The 19,994-nt window shown below is 43.5% G+C and overlaps 1 protein-coding gene across 4 annotated transcripts in view; it reads left to right on the top strand.

Moving 5' to 3' along the window:
• The window catches only part of LOC115577197 (FERM and PDZ domain-containing protein 4-like), an 85,340-nt gene that overhangs the window by 17,961 nt on the left and 47,385 nt on the right, over positions 1–19,994 (top strand). The window contains exon 1 of one of the 4 annotated variants that reach the window (XM_030410132.1): positions 13,311–14,129. The exons of the other annotated variants lie outside the window; for them this stretch is intronic. Coding sequence (XP_030265992.1) covers positions 14,089–14,129 — 41 coding nt within the window. The 5' untranslated portion in view covers positions 13,311–14,088. Of the gene's footprint in view, positions 1–13,310; positions 14,130–19,994 lie in introns of those variants that run through there. 4 annotated transcript variants of the gene reach the window in all.

Here is a 19,994-nt window from a genome sequence, read left to right as displayed (position 1 = left end):
CGACCATGCTCCTGAGCAGGTTCAATGGATGTTCTATTCGGACTTGTAGGATTAAAATTGCAAATAACCTTATGTGACATGCCAGCATTCACATTTTCTTTCCTTTTCTCTCCTCTCCTTTCTTTCCCTGCCGCAGTATGACGCACGATCAGAATTAAAAGCAAGTTACTTCCAGGCCCCGTGCTGTCTTTAGTGTGCTGCTGCACTTGCGCTGACATTTGTGTATGCGTCCTGTAAACGATGGACTTTTCACAAGACACGCCGTCACCAGAATAGCTGAATGTGCTATTGACCAACAAGACAGAACCATCAATACCAAATTACCAACTGAGGCCCCCTGTAGTGATAGTAAGTAACCAATGCTGGCAGGTATTGACATGGCGTCAGCAGGATGTTGGTTTGTTATGGTTCTGTTTATTTAGACTCATTGCTTTTTTCATCAAGGCCCTAACGGACGCAGATGATGATAATCTCGCTGGAAATGCCACTTATCACACACACGCGCACGCGCGCACACAATATCCATAGTCTGAGGTTTGTGTGTTGACACGTAGCCGCGCGTCGCACTAAGTGGGGGATTTGCGGCGCAAATCTGTCGCCTGTTTCCAAACAGTTGGGAGCTCTTTCATAAATGTCAGATCAGCTAATGTGCAAAGCGGCAATCCTTTAATGACCAAACGCAGATATGGCTCCTTGCCCCGCCGGTTAAAGAGCATTTACATTCAACGGGGGCTTATCACATGATGCTTATCCCGGCATGTCAACCATAGGAAGAGTCAGATTTCAAACATATGCCACTTAGTTTGCTTAGAGCTGTTTTCCCTACCGCAGATGGTTGATTTGGGTTAAGTTTTCTATCACCCTTGTCATTGCTGATTTACATGACACTGTTTTTGCGATACCTTTTATGTCACACTGATTAAAAACACGTATCGTGCGGCAGAGTTGCACTGAATAGCTCGAGCCGCGCTGCAGGAACGTGCTGAAAAAAAAAGAGATTTCTTTGCGTTTTTGCTTTATTAGCATTCAGGCCCGCCATAGAAATTCCGCATCAGTGAGCCGGCGGCAATAGCGAGCATCATTGAAGGTCTTTTTACTGCCCGTTCTCAAAGTCAGTATTTGTGCAAAGGGGGGGAATGTGATTTAGTGAAAACTACCTACAAAGCGAAAATTGCACAATAGCGTGTGCATCTCCTTTCCCCTTTGCACCGCGCCCGTACTGTGGGTGAAATATTCTGCACCTCAGCCAAAATTGAGGTTGACAAGACCATTCATTTTGAACTAAAAGCCGAATTTAGCGGTTGGAATGGAATATGTTTTTTGCTCTATAAAAGTACATGACCTAAGTACAACTCATTCACTTTGCTGCAGGGTATATCATGACCACTCTGGCTCAGATACGGGGCTCAGCGGAGGTGGCGTTCTTTTTGAACCTCAGGTGAATTAGAGATTGTAATTGCCCCAGCAGCTGGTTGTATAAAGATCTGCTAGCTGGTAAAAAGAGCCTAGGTTTACAAGTCAGGGTTCAGTTTACCTTCTTTATATTTTCAGGTATAGTTGAAGGTGAAGGATGCCTAATTTAATGAATCGTTTTTATTTTGGGCTCCATGGACAGGATTAAGCTTTCTGGAGTAGTAACTCTTCATGTGAGTCTTAGTAGCTCGTAGCTGAGAACTGAGAAGTTTAGCAGGTTCATAGAAGGTTAATGAAAAAAAGATAAATGGCATGCTTATTTGCTTTTTTGCCAAGTTAGAAGTGGAGATAACACTCTTAAATCTGTCTGTTAAAAAAAAGTATGAAGTAACCACCACCAGCCAGTTAGATTAGCTTAGCATAAATACTGGAAGCACAGAGAAACAGCTGGCAAAAAAGATAACATTATAAAACTCCCTAATTAACAGGTTAAATCTTGCTTGTTTAATTCATACAACAAACAAAGTGTACAGCTGACTACTTCTTAGACGAGCGCAGTAACTTCTTGGAGTGTGGATGTTCACAGATTCAGGGAATTCACTGCACCTCACCAAGAAACAGTCTCGCACATGTAAAACTCCCCTGTAAAATCACAACTTTTTAATACTTTAAATGTGTATTAAAGGTGCAATATGTGACCCTTTGAGTTTTAAAAATTCAAACGTTATCTAACATTATCAACTGAATGCGGTCGGCGATCTTGGTATTTTCACAGCCGGGAAGTCCAGCTTTTTTTTTGGCTTTAGAACACCACTGAGCAGCTTTATAGGAATGAACAGGGCTCTGCCTCCAACACTGTGTCCAGTAATAAAATGTCCTTAAATAGACTGCATCCCAAATACCTTCGTTATTTTCGTGCCACCACCAGATGTTGATGATGTGTCATCACATCACGTAGTGGAATTTAGCGTGGTCCCCTGGGTCATCCATTTAGATCAAAGCTGAGCTGATCCAGGGTGATAAAAACCTGAGTTTGACATTGCATATCTGATAGTTTCCCCCCCCATGTGCAGCCTTTGTGCAGCGCTAGGCTAACAGACAACTAGCTTCATATTTAGCGTACAGACATGAGAATGCTATTGATCTTACCATCTAATGCTCACGATTAAGCAATGAGTGTATTTTCCAAAATAACAAACTGGTCATTTAGATATGAAAAATTATAAGCATGTGAAATAGCATTAAACATTATGAATACAATCATTAACTAAACCTAATAGTGCCTTCAACTATCATTTACAGTTCATCATCACCACCTCTACATGCTTGGACACGCCTGGTTGTAGTGTATGTTACAGTCTGCCGGCATTTGTGGAAAAGTTCCATCATTCGTGTTGTTGCACAGCGTAACACACACCAGAGCGAACACGCTTCCGAAAGTAAGATTGCTTTTGAAGTGCAGCACAGAAAACATCCCAACATGGCTTCTCAGGTTTTGTTCCAGGAAACCTGTTATTTATTGCTTCCACTCGTGCCCAGAACACTTCCACCACTTCCACTGACTCTCTCTCTGTTTTCTTTTTTTTTTCGCTCTCTCATCACTGGAAGCGCTCCCCGCTTATGTCCAGCAACACTGGGACTGCTGCCCGAAACAAGAGGCCTGCGGGTCCTCTGTCATCACACATTATTGGTCCTCACCCTGGTAATCACACTATGAGTCCCGACGTTCTCCGAGCAGTAGCTTGTCACAAAAAAAAAAAAAAAAAAATGAAAAATTCTACTTGGTTGAGAATGACTGAAACTAGCTGTTACATTGTATTTTCTCATTTTCCATTTAATTAACATGTTTTGTTTTGGCTCGATATTTTCATGGGGTTTTAATTTTTGAAAAATTGTTGCATTAGTGCGCTCTTTATTATGCAGAAACGTCTCACTATAATGAGCTCCCTTAATAAAAAAGTGAGCTGTTCTCACTGAGACAGACTTGCGTGCAAATGTCTGTATCTAATTGCGCGCTTGTTTGTTTGTGTGTGCGTGTGTGTTTGTGTGAGCGAATTTGGCAGTCGGACTATTGGCTTTGCTGGTCGCCTGGAGAGATGTGGCTCATACACACACACACACACACACACACACACAGAAAGAGAAAAAAAAACATCTCTCGTCAGCATTCAAGCTCGGTGAGTGAGTGCATGTGTGCGTAATTAAATGTCACACAGGGCTTGAAGAATAGCTAATAGCATTTGATCAATTTGTTCAGTCTGCATACGGGTCTCCCGCCCTGCATTTTGATGTGCGTGCACACCGGGCATGACGAGAATATGTGAAAGCTCAGAGGAAAATGGAACTCGTGTGGGTTTTTTTTTGTGTGTGTGGAAGTGACCCCGACCCAAAAAAGCTCGGAGCAGCCGGCAGCTTTGCTGATACGCCGCGAGGTGACAAATAGCCCCCGTCGTTTCCCCACTCTGCCTTATCTCCTAAGTGTCTCCGACAAGCTCCCTTATGGAAGAGGGATGTTTAGTAGGCTGACAGCGGGGGGGGGGGGGGGGGGGGGGCGCGAGGAAAGCGGGAAAGATAGACGCAAAAAAAAGGACCCGAGCCAAATGTATTATTTGTTTAAGCCCACATGGAGCACTCAAACTGCGTCTGTTTGCTGCCAAGTACAGCAGGTAGATAAAAACTCTGGGAGAACATTAGACAAACTTTTAATATGAAAACAGGATTCTCACAGGCCCGTGGAGAAGTTTTGTGGGATGTTATCTTGAGGGTTGCCAAAAAGGCCTTAAAAGTTAAGAATGTTTTGAAATGAATTAGTGATATTTTTAATCAGACAACAGCACATGTAAATGTAACTTAACGTTATTTAACTTTTTCTTGACATTATCCAGGGGTATGCACTTTATCATTTACACTGCAAAATTCCCAACACGTGTGCCTATTTTGTGTGACAAGTGATCCAGAATATCTGGAAAAACTCCATTGATTCAGAAGGCTATTGAAACCACAGAAACCGCATGAAGGAAAATAATCTTAGTTGCCTTTTGAAGTCTCGATATTACACACTTCAGTAGTACATTTTACAAATTCTTAAACTTGAGTTTTTTGATTGAATGTGTGCTCTTTTAAAGAGAGTGTATTGATGTGCTTAATGAGTTTTAAGCAGTGCGGTTATAATTTTGAGGAAAGCTTCTTTTTTTTTGTTCCAGGCACAAAAGGAGGCGACGTCTGTTTATTGTGTTACAATAGCCACGAATATCCAACTTGGTTCACGCAATACTATATTAAAAAATTAACCGAAACAACCTTGGAGCAAAATCCGTTTCAAAGTCTCAGTATGCAAAGTACAACTTGCTCTCTGTAGCAACGTGATAGGCTTATAGTAGCTGGATGGCGTAACTGTAGCATATCAGACTGGCTGTGCATCAGATGTGGCTGACTGAAAGCAAAGAAACACCAACTTTGCCAGTATAATAATTATTGTAGAATAATATTATGCTATGTACAGCAGCCTGATCTGACCACTGGCCAGTTTTATTACTCAACTTCCTTGCAAAAGTTCCTATTGAACAAAAAACTGTTTTCAAAAATGGTCAACATTAGCCAAAAAGCTATTTTATCCATAATAATGCAACAGAAAAGTTGAACTTTGCAACACGAGACTGCACTCTCCCCCTCTTGCCCTTTTCCCATCGCTCTCATCCGTCCCATCCTTCATCCCCCTTCGCTCCCGATCCATCATCAACTCCCACATCACACCTCCATTTTACAACCCCTCACTTTTTCCGAATATCCATCTCTCTCTCCATCCATTTATCCTCCCTGACCTTTCTCTCCTCCTCCCGCTCGGCGCGCCTCCCTCTTCCCCCCCCGCCTGTTGTATCACTCTAGTCCACTGCTCCTCTTTCTCACACCCTCCTCCATCTATTCCCACCCACCCTCCCTTTCTTTCGGGTCGTCTGCCCTATCAGATTAGGCCCTGTGTCATAAGGAAAAGAGAGAGAGAGCGAGAGATTGCCTGTTGGATTAGAGGGGGTGCAGGAATGAAATTCTATGATCTCATTGTTGAGACGTGTCACATGAAGTCGGTGTGTGTGTGTGTGTGTGTGTGTGTGTGTGTGTTGGTGGGTGGCTGGGTGGCTGGGTGGCTGGGTGCGTGCGAAGTGCGGGCGCCCACTTTATCCCCTGTAATGACAAGGACCACACGGTTGCATGCTGGGAAAATCGTGTATGCGTGGCGTCGGGAAAGAGAGTTTAATGAATGACTGATTTGCACTTTTATTATATTCATCTATCACTGTGATGCAGTGTAGAGAGGGCAGCATATTCAATCAGTGTATGATGATGGGTCGGGCTGCAGAATCTGGACACTGCACAGCAATCCGGCGTACATTCTGATAATGTAAGGGGAAGGATTTAAGTTAAGGATGAGGGAATATGATCGAACGCCTCATGCTGTGGCGTGACCCAGCAAAGTGTGAAGTGATGTATATATATTTAAAAGAAGAAACTTCCTGTGAAATTCAAAGTGATTACTAAACAAACAGTGCAGTAACAAATTACTTTGAATGACTTTCTTGCCTAATAAAACATTTGTAAAGCCTTTTAAAGGCGCAAGTGTGCCATTTCCGCCACTCGGTGCCTCTCAATGAAAACAGTAACAAAGGATGGCGTTCGGTGACGTTGCGAGGTTGCTTGGGATCATGGGAGTTGTTGTCTTTTTTGTTAAACGAGGGGCATTGCAGATGAAAGTGAATAGCCGTGCTCCATCATGAGAGAGCAATAGAAACAATAGCGTGGCTCGCTAGCTAGTTTGCTGACTTACTTCCTCAGTCATCTGTTTATTTCTGGCTAGTAAGCCTTGGGATCATGGGAGTTGTTGTCTTTGTTGTTTCACAATCGTGAGTGCCTAACTAGTTTGCCCCAAACGAACAACCCCATTGAAATGCACCATTGCGTTGGATGCAATTTCTTACTTGTCTGGATTTAAACGTTGTTGGAGACACTTGGGATAATGTACGAACAAAACTCAACTAGATACGTGACAGGTCTGGCAGGTTTTATACAGTCAATGCAGATACGTCACATATTCTACTTTTAATGATTTTAACTTTGAAGTTGTGACACAACTTGCAGTCCTACTTTTCTCATTGCTAGAGTTATTGCATTGCTTTTCATTTACATATCCAACATCAGCTGCACACAACATACTAACATTACAGTGCATCAAAATATTGCTACTGTAGTGGCCAATTTAGTTACATAACACATGTTATTGTGTCATCAATTAAGACCTTTTTAAACAAATGTGAAATCATGATATAGTCCGATGAAGTGTATGATCTGCTGCTTTCTCCTCTCCCCTGCACCTCAAAACTGTACTGAAGACCAGTTCTTTGGTAACTACTTGGAGCAATTATGAGAGATTAGAGTTAAGCTTAGAGAAAGGTTGTTAAATCTTGAAAAAGCAACCATGTGTACCAACACATCAGACGCAGAATGCTAACGTCGGACAGCGGGGTCCTGTGCTTTGTATGCTCCACCAGCCGCCCCGACCTCCTCTCTGTGACAGTGTAGCGGGTGTCACATTTCATGAACTGATACAAAGCATCGCCAGGTAGCAATAAGGTTTCCGTCAAAACAGGATTTGCGGAGCAAATCAGGAGAACATTTCGAGCAGATAGGGGTTTGGCTCTGTATATATTCGCCAGCGGCCTGCAGAATACAGAGCAAGCAGTGAGGTGGCTGTTGCAAAGGTGACAGTGATTTATGTATGAGCGGCGCCACTCACCGGCTCGAGGGAATGTCAAAGTCATCACGTTCCAAATGGTGGGAAAGAAGCAAAGCTTTCTCATTTCATTATCTGTCATCAGCTGATCAGCCAGATGTTTTATTGTATGCTAGACATGCTTGAATACAGAACATCTCAACTACTTTATTGGTCCTGAAGCAGCCTCTGGTGAAAATCTCATTACAGGATGCTATCGTGACGGTTATTGTGTCGGACCGGCTTTTTTTTAAAGGAGATAGAAGAGATGTCTATATTCAGACACACCACACACGCGCGCACAGGTTAATGATAAACTCGACGTGTGTGTCAACGATCACAGACCCCCAAGGTGAAGGAGCCGCTGAATGCCAATGTGCTGTGTAATAATGCAGCACGCAAGCTTTTGTCTTACCCTGTTCTCTCGCGCACTCACACAGTCACCCACACTCGAATGGTGACCTTGGGCTATATTGTTATTCATTAGTGGACGGAGCGAGCAGACTGCCTCCCCTCCTCTTATCTCTGTGGGACACAAACCAGCTGTGGGATGCCAATGGCGTTCCTATCTGTCCTCACTGTAATAAGCATCGCTGTTTTAAATCAGCAGAGTGGAGAGATCAGACAGCAGCCTTGAGAGATAAAGGGAAGGTCCTGCTGCTCTGTCCGTCAGGTGCCTCACACTTTCATTGCAAAGATTACCTATTTTCTTAGAACAAAATCCTCTTTTCCATGAAGCAAACTTTGGGAAAAGCTGGGGATTGAAGGGATTACTTCATCTCCGTCACACTGAGCGCAAGCGAGCACCCCCGACAGTTTAACAGTCAGTTTTTTTTGTCACTTGCAGCAATAATCAGTGAGATTTTTTTTTTTTTACTTCAACACACTCGTTGATTGTTACCTCAAAATCAGCAAACTCGACACAAAAAGCGGATAATTGCTCATTTAGGTCTGACGAACGCCGCCTGTTTAATGCATTCATGACAAGTGATCGTCGGCATAATCAGCATCCCAAAATTGGTATGTAGGGCTTCCAGCTCCGCTCCACCCGTGGACACCTTTCATTCACAGAGAGGTTTTTTTCCCCCCACCGCAGAGCTCGGAGTTAGTGCGGTCGGAAAATATGCAGACAAAACCACAACATAATTCGCGGCGTCCGGAGCCAAGTGGGACCCGAAAATATGAATATCTTAGTCATTAAAGCATGGCTGTACTGTGACAGACAGGCACTGACATTAATTCAAAAACTCAGAGAGGGTCAAGGCGACTTGGTCACGGAGGTCTTTGAGATATTATGCGGAGGCTGATATAGGTGAAAAGAGGATGTTTCCTAGATAACAGCCTGCATATATCCACTGAGGCAGCTGCCGGAAGTGACAGAAATGTCCTTCTACATGCAGAGATGGATACTTTGCTATGCCTAGATATGAGAAGAAAAAAATAAAAGGCTATATTTAACTCTATTTATTTCGTACCTTGTAAAGACAAAGCTACAAAGTCCTTTACAGTCAGACAAGGAATAAAAAAAAAGAACGCAGCTGGTAAAAAGCCCGTGATGCTTATACAGAGCTAACGATAGCTACTGTTGCTCGTACAACAGGCCTGAAACGCTTCTGGATTTTGTCTGCACCTGAGAAAATGGAACGATCCAAACTCTCTCATATCCCTTTTACGTGCTACTCAAAGAACGACTGTTTGTTCAAGTCGCTCTAGCATTTTGAGCCCTTCATCAAACCAATTGCCGCTGAAACATTTTAAATAAGACACAGCGGGACAAGCGGTGCTGCAGCAATGCATATGAGAAAAATGCGTGTGCACCAAAGTGAGCTGTCGTGAAACAAAAAAGACGATTGCGTGATGATGGGAGCTGATCTTAAAAAGCACACAAAGCCGAAGTTGTAGGAAGAAAGTTGGCACTGTTCGAGTGCCTCTGAGAACTGTTCATCACATTTTTCAGAGGCGCTTTGGAAGTTGGCCGGGCGTGCGAGTCGCTGGAGGTGGATTCACTGAAGTGTGGAAGTAGATTGCAAGTTTAAAAGTAGAGGGGTCCTGCATGTCCTTCAGACAACCCACTCAAAAAGTTAAGAACGCAGGCTTATTCAATAAACCATAGTTGTCTTGCATATTTATTATGCACTTCTGCTCCAGTGTGCGTGTTTCGGTGAAAGGAATCGCTGTCCTTCCTACCTTTGTAGAAGGCAGGCTTGCAAAAAAGAAATCAGCATTGGTGTTACTGGCTCCGAAAGATTAGATTCAAGAAGAATGGGTTCGCCTGCAGTCTGAACCTAAATCTTTACAGGTTTGATTTGATATGGCACAGAGGCAATAGCACCTCACATTCCCTTCAAAGGGGTTAGTGAAAAAAGTAATGGGAATCAACAAACTCTTTGTGCCGTCTTGCATCCCCTTTATGAAACAAGCCATGATAATAAAATGGGGATTTGTGAACCTTGGCAAATGTTCATTCACTCTCCCTCATTTTCTTCAGTCGTTCCTCCCTTTCAGCCCTTATGCCTCTTGGCCCTTATCCATTCTCATAGATCCATGCTTCCCCTTTATTATCCTGTAAATTTAAAAATAGCCAACTCCTTCCTCAATCACTTCACCCAATCTCTAAATCGCGCCAGTACCACTCCTCACACTGACCCGCGCGGGGAACCAATCATTACTTAGCGTTTCTGTCGCCAATCCAATCAGCTCCCCCTGATCCGGACGCGACTTAGCACGAGTCCCGTCAAGACTCCATCTGAAACTTGATTTTGGCAGGGGTTGGAACATTACATTCAGCCGTTTTGGTTTGTTTCCATACTATCCCCCTGACTTCAAGTTGTCCACCCACAACCCAAGAAACATTCACACGAAGATCACAAGTCTGACACAAACATAAAAAAAAAAATTCTCACTTAATTTCAAAGCCAGATGATCGGGATTGATTCCCTGAAAGCTGTTATCCAAAAGCTCCAGTGATGCACAACAATAGATATCTCAAAATAGCTTCTGTCTGTAATAAATTCTGACAGGAAATTGAATGCGCTAACAGATGAAAGGGCCTTCATTCATTTGTCTCTCTTCCTGAGATGGGATGTGACCGAAACCAGTATGAAATTATGAGCGAGCAAATAGGCCTTTTGTATCCTGCCACCCACAAAGTGCATTTCATGTGCTTTCGTGTGTGCCCAAGGGAAGTCTAAGGTCATCAAAGAGTCTTTGCATCAAAGCTGCATGACGTAAATGTGCTGCGTTCTGACATTACTACTCTGCACCCAAAGAGAGGGGACACACATGACGCTTTTCATTTCCAGATATACACCAAACATACAGTAGATTTCCACGGGGACATGGTTAACTTCAACGATTGCACTGTCCCGAGATTTGTGAGCTCATTTACAGTAGAGGTTTGATTGAATTTCTTTCTTACAGGAAGCCAACGGTTTCCATTGATTTCTGTGTCATATGAAAATCTACTTCTGAACACCCAGAGAAAGACTCCTAATGACTTGCTGGTCCCTGACTTCCCCTCAAGTGACATCATGAGGTTGGCTTTTGTGATTTATGGGAAAATTATTTGGGATGGATTGTGATGGAATCTGGTACAGATATTGATTTCCCCCTCCAGAAGAGGATCAAAGATCCCATACGTGGAAAACAAAATTTAAAACTGGCATTCAGATGATCCTCACCTGTACTTTGTAAATAGTGTTAATCAGCCAACGTCAACAAGGCATCTTGACTAGGTAAACATTATGTAACATCAACATGTTGGCATTGTCATTGTTGGTGTTGCTCTGCATATACATCTTTATAATGCAGCTAGCTTGCTGTCAGATAACCTCATCATTCTTTGCTAAAACGGCTAAAAGTATGACTTCAATTAAATACCCATTCTCGACCAAGGCGGTTCAGGTGGCTGGTTTGGAGCCATTGCCTACTCTGGAACCAGTTCTTTGCGTTTCAGCAGTTTTTTTTCACTATGTACACCAGATCGAAGCAACAGTTGTCTGAAGACCACTCATGTTTTGGTGTAGGCATGCTAAGCTGGGAGCCATACTAAAGAGTTAATGTAGTCCGCCATTGTTGTTCCTGTATGACTGGGAAATTGGATATGTATACAGTGACAGAATGATGTGACTATGGTGACTCTCATGCCTGTGGAAAAGCAAATCAGTTCGCAGGTTGGACCAACTCAAAACCACCACTAGCACCAGCCCAGAACTAGCTCTGGTTCGCTTTGGGCGAAAGAGGGTCCCAAAGGTGCAAAGCAGGCCGACGACAGGAGCAAGACGTGACACTTTTTAAATGGGTATAGTAGGAATGAAAACAGATAGTTGCGGAGATGAGTTAATTTCCTGACTCCTTCTCACCTCCATACAGCTAGTGAATCACAGCGTGAAGTTGGTGAAAACTGTGGATTGTCAGTTTGTGGAAAGTTTAGCTGCATTCAGACCAAATCTGGCATCACTGCGACTGTGCGGTGTTGTGGATGGGCACAACTGCGAGAATACCATTGTTTGGACCATGAACAGCACTGGCAGACAGACTTTCAACAAGGTCTGCAGAGTATTTCTCCTCCCCTGCTATGCAGTCTCCTGGCAGCAGGTTGTTCTTTCAGGCACCAGGCAACATCAAAGAAACTCTCCGCAATTGGGTGCATTTCTGAATATTTGTGCAGGGGTCTTTTTTACCCAGTATCTGTTTCAAGCTTTTTGAACATCTGACAAGAACTGGCCCCGTGACCCTGAAGAGACACATTAAGCAAACAGGGGCAACACGACATCCAAAAGATCAGGTCATTACAGCCATCACAGCTTCTTGCGGTAAATTAACTGCAGAAGATAAATGGTCAGCTGAAACTTGTAGGAATGAAGGAAAAAAAAACTAAAATCTATAACACTATAACATGCCCATCAACAGCAACAAAACATATTCAAAATATCATGAGTCTCTGATTATTATGTGAGATGGAACATTGTGTTATGCAGTTCCTGTATCTTCCTGAAAACTTTTTTTCTTAAAAAAAGAATGTCTCGACTCAAACTTTTAATGTGATTGGGCAGTCTTCCATTGCTCCCTGGAGAAACGCTCACACGCTCATAAATAGTGATTAGACTGTGCTAAGCCATCAAGATAACTTTTATGAATTCCTAAATCTCGTGGCGTTCGCCCTGCGGATCTCTCCTTCCATTTCCCATTTATGTCTCCCCTCTGCCGTCCCTGATCTGACAGCTGTGTAACTACAATTTTAAGACAACGCCATGATTGACTCACATAATTATTGTCACTTAGGCTTGCCTGTTGACGTTGGCGACAACGGACCGGAGGGATGAAATAGCTCGCTAGCCTTCCCAGTGCGTCACGAAGTTACAAGCCTATGTCAAATTACGAGAGCAAAGAAAATGTACTGCTGACACTACCCGCCCATTTGAGTTGAGTTAGGCCTCACAGGACAGTAAACATACTTTCCGCCCCCTTTGCATTCAGTTAAAGTTTTATAATCACCACCGAGGTTCATTTGTAGTTCGTCCTTGGCCCCTCGTGGCATGGGGCCAGCAGGAGCAGCATCTCGCTAAGGCTGAACCATCTGTGCGCGTGCACACGTGCAAGCGCACACACACCCGAGGCTCAGACTTGTTGATGGGGTTCAGTGACATGCTCTGAGTGGATGTGTGTGTGTGTGTGTGTGTGTGTGTGTGTGTTTATGTAAGTGTATTTGTGCAACAAGAAAATACGAGCCCTCGGATGCTATTGTCGGAAACAAAAGGCAAGACGGTAAATGATCAACTGTGAGGTTCTTCTCTTGGATTAAGTCAGCGAAGACGCGGCTGTTTGTTTTTAAAAGGGTTTTTGAAATAATGGATAAAGATATCATGACGAGAAATCGCTGAAGATTTTATTTGTGCTTTGGAAACCCATCGAAAGGGGGCGAGAAGGACTTCCATTTCATCCACTCATTTTGAGGAAATGCAGCCTTATTTTCAGACAGAGCCAAATGTTTCTTCTGGAGGAGAATGAAGCTGCCTGTGGTCTACAAGAGCATGCGGCGTTAGTGTGCACATGCTCACTTAGTAAAACCAAACATGGGGGGGGGGGGGGGGGGGGGGGGGAGGAACCTGAGAGACGGGGTCTTGCTCCCATCAGCGTCCCGTTCTGCAGAGTCAGCGTTCCTCTGCCCATCACCGACCCCTCCCTCCTCTGTCTCTCTCTGTTGCTTTCTCTTTACAACCAAAGCACTTTTTTTTCCCTCTCCTCTCCGTCCCTCCTCCATCTTTCATCTTGGCTTCCCTGACTTGTGCCTCTGCATCCTCCGTCCTTCCCCCTGCCCTGCGAAGGGACCTGCAGCTTCCGATGAACGGAGGGCAAAGCCGGAGCCACGGAGCATCCGTCATCCATTCGCTTTGTCCTCCGGCGCCCCCCCCTCCCTCTCTCCCTCTCTATCCCATCCCTCTTCCATTCACTCCCCCTCCTCCTCTGTTCTCCCCGGCTTGCCGCGGCTAGGATCGTTGCACTTCTCCACGCGCTGCGATGGAGAGCGCACACAGTTGGGTTGCTGCAGCTGAGCTGAGCCAGGTGGAGAGCAGCAGGAAGGGCTGACTCGTCCCAGAGGGAGCAGAGAGGTGGGAGGTGACCCTCGCGGTCTCTGTCATCACTTAAGAACACAACACTGCTGAAAGACGGGGAATCGGACTGTCTGCGCACCAGATGGGACATTCAACAAGGGCGATACTTTCTGCCGTAAACTGAGAGAAATCTCTGAATTCTGTGTTTGAAAAAAAAAAAAAGCTTCTGTTGACTCCTGATATGGATCCCGGCTGAAAGTGGATTGTCTGGGTTTTCAGTGTGATGGGACTTGGATGTGGATTAGAATGCTGATGCGAAGCACCTGAGCTTCGGGACATAGCGCTCTGTAGCGGGACCACATGGACATGTTTGGTTTCTCCAAGATGCCAAAGCTGTCCGGGTGAGTGTGAGTGCGTGTGTGTGTGTGTGTGTGTGTGTGTGTGTGTGTTTGCTCTTCTACTGCTGTTTTCTGGGAGGGCGTCAAATCACGTGTTTTCCATTTGTCTATCACAGTTTCTCGACAAATGTTAAGAACAAAGTCAAGACGAGCCGTGCAAAAATGTTTTCTAGGTAAAATCATCCAGCTTGACGGGTCAGTTGCGTATTCAGTTGGGTATGCAAGTCATGTCCCACCCCCCCCCCAAGATTTCTACAGGGGAAAGCACTCTGCATTTACTTTGTCCACTGTTTTGCGTTTCACCCGGAAAGTTTTATGACTCTATAAAGATGGAAATGAAATTGTTTTCAACTGAGAGGCTCTGGCGATGGCGCTGGAAATGTTTGACGAAGGCCGAGCTAAAAAAAACGAATTTGTACAAACCAGACCCGTATGTGACCGGCGTGCGTGAGCAAGCAGAGGCCTTGTTGAGTTTTTGCCTCAACATTTGAGTGAGTAAAAGATAAAAAATATTGTGATCCGTAAGACACAAGTGCAATATCAACAGAAGGTCGGCAAATGCGGGAAGTGGAAGGTGGGATGGGATCAGATAGACCAAGGAACAACCAGATAGGTGCGAGGGGATTAAGAAAGAGATAAACAAGAGGGGACCGACAATGGTTACTGAAAAGGAGTGAGCCCGTGGAGCCAAAAGGAAGAGGTGTAACAAGACTACCAAGCGCTCAAGAGGAAAGCTTGGTTTAAAACTTTGTTCCAGAAAAGAACGTTTAGCCTGAGCAGTGCAAATACTGAGGCATTTTTTTTTTTTTCTTTCTTCCTCAAGGTGCTATTACCTCCTCTTTTTCTTCAATTAAACTACCCGGCGTAGCAGCTCTGCATCCCCAACACGTTCAATTCAACCAGCCTCGGGCCTGAGAAACTAAAGAAACACTAAGAAGTCTTAAGACAGCGGAGACTCTCAGCTGTAATGAAGAGCTCAGCACACAACAATCCCCCCCCCCCCGCTGTAATTTTAAATGCCACTCACACACACACACACATACACGCCGCACGATACGCCATGCGGAGACACGCGTACGTAAATACATGTTTGCATGATCCTTGACTCGTACGTGGTCCGATTGCTAAGCTCACTAAACATGGCTCATGACAAATCTTTTAAACCTACACATATACAGACCCAGAGGTTAGCATCTGGAGCGCTATTCTACTCTTCTCAGACGCCGAAAGAGCGAAAGAAAGTCAAGTCTCACATATTGTTCAGACTTGGTTGCTTCCACAAGTTCTTGTTGCATTGTTTTAAAGACAAATATACTTTGTGCTAACGATCTTAAACAGCTAGTAAGTCTGCCACACATTTTTTTTTGTTTTTTTGTTATTATTACAAGATTCGTCTGCTCATTATCTTCAAAACTAATCATTGAATTCATCCATAAAATGTCAAATTGAATCTCTAAAATGTCACGAAATTGTGAAAAAATGCTCGGCACATTTTCCAAGAGTCCAAAGTCTCTTCGCTTACCTTCACGGACGGCAAAGAAAAGCAGAATTTCAGAGGCTGCAAATGTTGCCACTCTGGCTTTAAGGAATGACTTAAAGGATGAATCAATTATCAAAACAGTTGGCAACTAATATGCTTTTGATCGATTGAGCACTTAATCGACTGAGACGGTCCGAGGAGGATATTTAAATCTCTTTTCACTGGCCGAAGACTCAGCCTGTGGAGGTTTGACTCACTGTACTGTACCTGCCGCTGGTAAATGGGCACTGTGATGCGGTAATGGATTATATTATGATTGCAAAACACGAAACTTAAGCCGACATCAAGATGCAAACTGGAGTGCGAATGTCTGTTTCCTTTAAATTTGAAAGTCCAACAGACTGAATCACTTGAATAAACTTTTAAGCATGACCACCATTGTTCCTTGACATTAAAATGGAACCATTTAAAGACGATGGTCCAGTGATAAATTTTTAATTTGTTTGACATGGACAAACTACATATTTTGTTGCTATGGCTCATGATCTTGTCATCCATCTGTGATTTAGTAACACACCACTCCATCTTTGTCTATCCTGTCCCGCTTTGCAATGTCCCAGAGCTGCAAAACTTTTAAAATACTTTTTTTTGACAAGTGAAACAAAACAAGGCTCCGGTTCTGTTATCAACTTACTTTAAATGCACAGGCGAAGCAAAAGCAACAAACTGTGCTCTCCAGTGCTTTTAATGCCTGCAAGGCATAGTATTACATCCAGAACCTTTCAGAATTATCCCTGTAAATCACGAGGGAGATAAACACTTGCTCAAAATGAGTTTTTCCCGGATTTCATTTCAATGAGTCTCCAAACAAACGCATAAAATGGCGAGCAACCGAATTTTGCACATTAATGCAGATGAATGTGTGACACGGCACAGCGCAAGCGCCCGAAGTGTGCATGCGTTGCATTTTATCACATCTTTATCTTTATTTGACTTCTGATTTGGATAAATAGCTCCCATTTCTCATAAGCGGTGCTTTCCTCCCCTTGTCTTTCCAAAGTTTTGACCTCCCGGGAAACACTTGCACTCCACCTCATGCCTCACCATTTTGTTCTGCCCGACAGTCAGAACGATCGCCACACCCGCTTTCACACATTTGGCTCCATCCGTCTTCGACAGACTGTTAAAATGGCGAAAATTAATCAAGGCGTAATGCTAACAGGCACCAGGAGTGCGTTTGCATCGCTGGCAGCTAACTTAGCTGCACTTTGCTCGCACCCAGATGGCCGCTGTGTATCCATGAGCTGTCATAGTACAATTTCGGAGCCTTCTGTTTGCAGATGGCATACAAGCCAAATTTGCGTCATAAACTTTTATGAGAACTTGTAGATCATTTATCACGTCTTAATTCTTGTGCTAAAGAATTAAGAATCGCATCACAATGAATGATTGTGATGCGAGGATGGGAAATAAAACAGCTGCAGCAGGTGAGAGGGACCTGTGATCTTTCCGGGTTTTTTTGTTTATACTCGAACTACGGAAGAGTTCCGTCATCACACACCTGGCTTTATTTCAGAATCATTAACCTAGTCTCTTTTTATTCCGAGCATCCTAAAAACAAAGACGGGACCTGTATCAGCGTTTGCAGTGTGGGAAAATGTTGGCTGTAGTGTGTCGGCATTTGGCAGCGAAACTAGCCAGCAGGGCTTGTTTGTGTTCTGCATATCAGATTACAATAATGCGTGCCAAATTGCCCTCTGCTTTATGCCAATGCATGCTGCTACTTCAGAGGGCAAAGTTCCATTCTACCGAGGGCCATCTGACAAGTCGTGGCGTCCTAAGGAGTGTTGCGGTTGATTTTCAGTTCTCAGAGTCGGGGCAGTCATCGCTCGTTATCACCTGTAAACATTTTTATAATCCCTTCAGACATTTTGATAAAAAAAAAAAAAAGTTACACATTTATACGGGGAACATCCACCTCCAATGTAGTCAATGATAAATACTTGTGACACATTTGATTATATAACGGCACAAGAGAGGGGAAGGGTTCTACAAATACATAAATGTAAGACCCCTTTTCTTTGTTTACAACAATGCTCTAAAGTTTTATTAAAAACCTAGAATGATAATGAATTTCTTTGGTTGTTCAATTCGCATGACATATTAAACGTCAAAAAGTATCGTCTAAATTGGTGTGACTACAACTCTTCATGGTGATTTACCAGCCGTATGTCGAGATTGTTGCACGATTCTGCAAAATCCACCGAGTGTGTTCAACGGCAATGTTTGGTGATGGTTTTTGAATTCACACTTTATCAGCGTTTCCGCATAGCAATAAAGGTACGTTTGATGATCGTTGATGGTAGATTAATCGGTTAAGGTTTGGTTATGGTAAGGTAATTAAAACACTTGGTTAAAGGCATCCTGCTCGCGGCGCTATTGAGTATTGTTTTCACACGTGGGTCCCCGTTTACCGGTTCAATTGTGTTTTTGTTTGTTAAGTAAAACTCCAAGGAGGCAACTTTAAAGTTAATGTAAGATTGATGGTACACACTCATCTAGCAACGTGACCGCCACACCCATATGTATTTTTCCCTGTCACACATGGGATGCCCTTCTTCCTGCGGCGGGCATGACTATTGGTAATTTTGTTTATCTTAATTTAATCGTACGTAGGTCTCATTGAAATCTGGATCTCCTTTTCAAGAGAGGCCATTGTACAAAACCATTAGCATACGCAGTTTTAGCAAGCAGACGCACATACACGTCCAAAGAAAAACAACCTTTTGGAATGTCCCAGTGAATTAAGAGAATGTAACGGGATGTTTTTTTTCGACCTCACTCCATTTGTATGCGGAACAGTATCTGAACCCACTTTTGCCAAGTTCAGCGTGAACAGCAGGTACAACCAATGCCAAAATATTCCCTGACCCGACATTGTAAGCACTGTGTTATAATTTCACCAGAGAGCAGAGGTAACTCAGCAAAGCAACCTGCCACTCCACAGACGGTGCGCCGCTGCGTTAGAAGTTTATCACCTGGGATGATGCGCCGTGCACACCGGGCTTTCAAAGTGAGAAGCGTGCATGTTTGCAATATCGCCATAATCAAGTGGAGACATGATTCTTTTTTTTTCATCATGTGCAGAATTGTCCAGTATTGGTATAACTCCTTAGGTAATGTAGCATTATTTTCATATCTGTCCAACTTGCCCTCAAATATACAAGTCCTTTCTGGTGCCAAATGGAGGATAACAACTCAGTAACTCCACTATTTACAGAGATATCATTATTAAGGAGGTCACAACACGAGAACAAAAAATGGTTTCCCAAACAATGAGAAAGTGAGGGCCACTTACCATGCCCATAAGTAAATGATAGTTGTTATTGGTTGCTCTCATCCTCCGGCCCTGCCTCCACAAACAGACTTTGGAATAGGAGACAAAATCAGTGTATTAATGCATTCTTGAAAAATCCAGCTACTTGCTTTCTTGCAAAGAGTCAGATAAGGAGATCAATATGGCTGTTTGCTAAATATCGAGCAAGAGCACAGTTCGCTTAGCTTAGCGTAAAAACAGGAAGAAGGGGTAAACAGCAAGGTCTATCTGGACAAACCTACATTAACCTTCCAGCCCTTATGTTAAACTAATGGCCAACTGGCTGTGGCCTCATATTAGTGTAAAAAAACCAAAAGAGTGGTCTCATCACCCAAAATGCCACACCGTTCTTTTACGTTTAGCTGAAGCTAATGTGCGATTAGCTGTGTACCTTCCAAAGTCAGTGCGGAGAAGAAATATGTCAAAACACACAAATATCAGAGAGGAGAACATCAGGTGACATCGCCACCACCACCACCACCACTCCATTTCTGTCTTTCTCACTCTCTGCCTGTAACCCTTAAAGTTGCACGATTTTTCTTGATTTGAGTCTGGATAATCCTCCTAAGGGATTTGGTCGGTGATCACTGCAGGAGGGGCTGGCAGGGTGAACACACTGTTGGCTGTTTTCATTCAGTATATGAAATCACATCACACACATCGCTGTCCCTCTCCCTCTCCCTCTCCCTCTCCCTCTCACCTATCTATCTGCTTTATACGGCAGCACATCCATCCTCTTATCTGTGTATCTACCCCCTGCCTGTAATTTAAACCAGGTACAGTCTGTCTGCCAGATACGATCCATCTCTCAAATTGACAAATTGAAACTGATATTTCCTATTGTGGCAAGGATGCTGAAATACACTTTAAGACGTGTTTTTTTTTTTTTTTTTTTGCAGAACATCCGTTTAAAAAGATGTTTTTTTTTTTCTTATTAGTTTAAAAACATGTTGGAAACTTTCATCTTAGCCCGGTAAAATAACACATTTTTTATCTCTCTGTGTTTATTGGA

Source organism: Sparus aurata, chromosome 24 (assembly GCF_900880675.1).
Source record: "Sparus aurata chromosome 24, fSpaAur1.1, whole genome shotgun sequence".
Classification (NCBI taxonomy): domain Eukaryota; kingdom Metazoa; phylum Chordata; class Actinopteri; order Spariformes; family Sparidae; genus Sparus; species Sparus aurata.
Note: the sequence above shows the minus strand (reverse complement) of the source record. Positions and strands in the feature narration are given on the sequence as shown.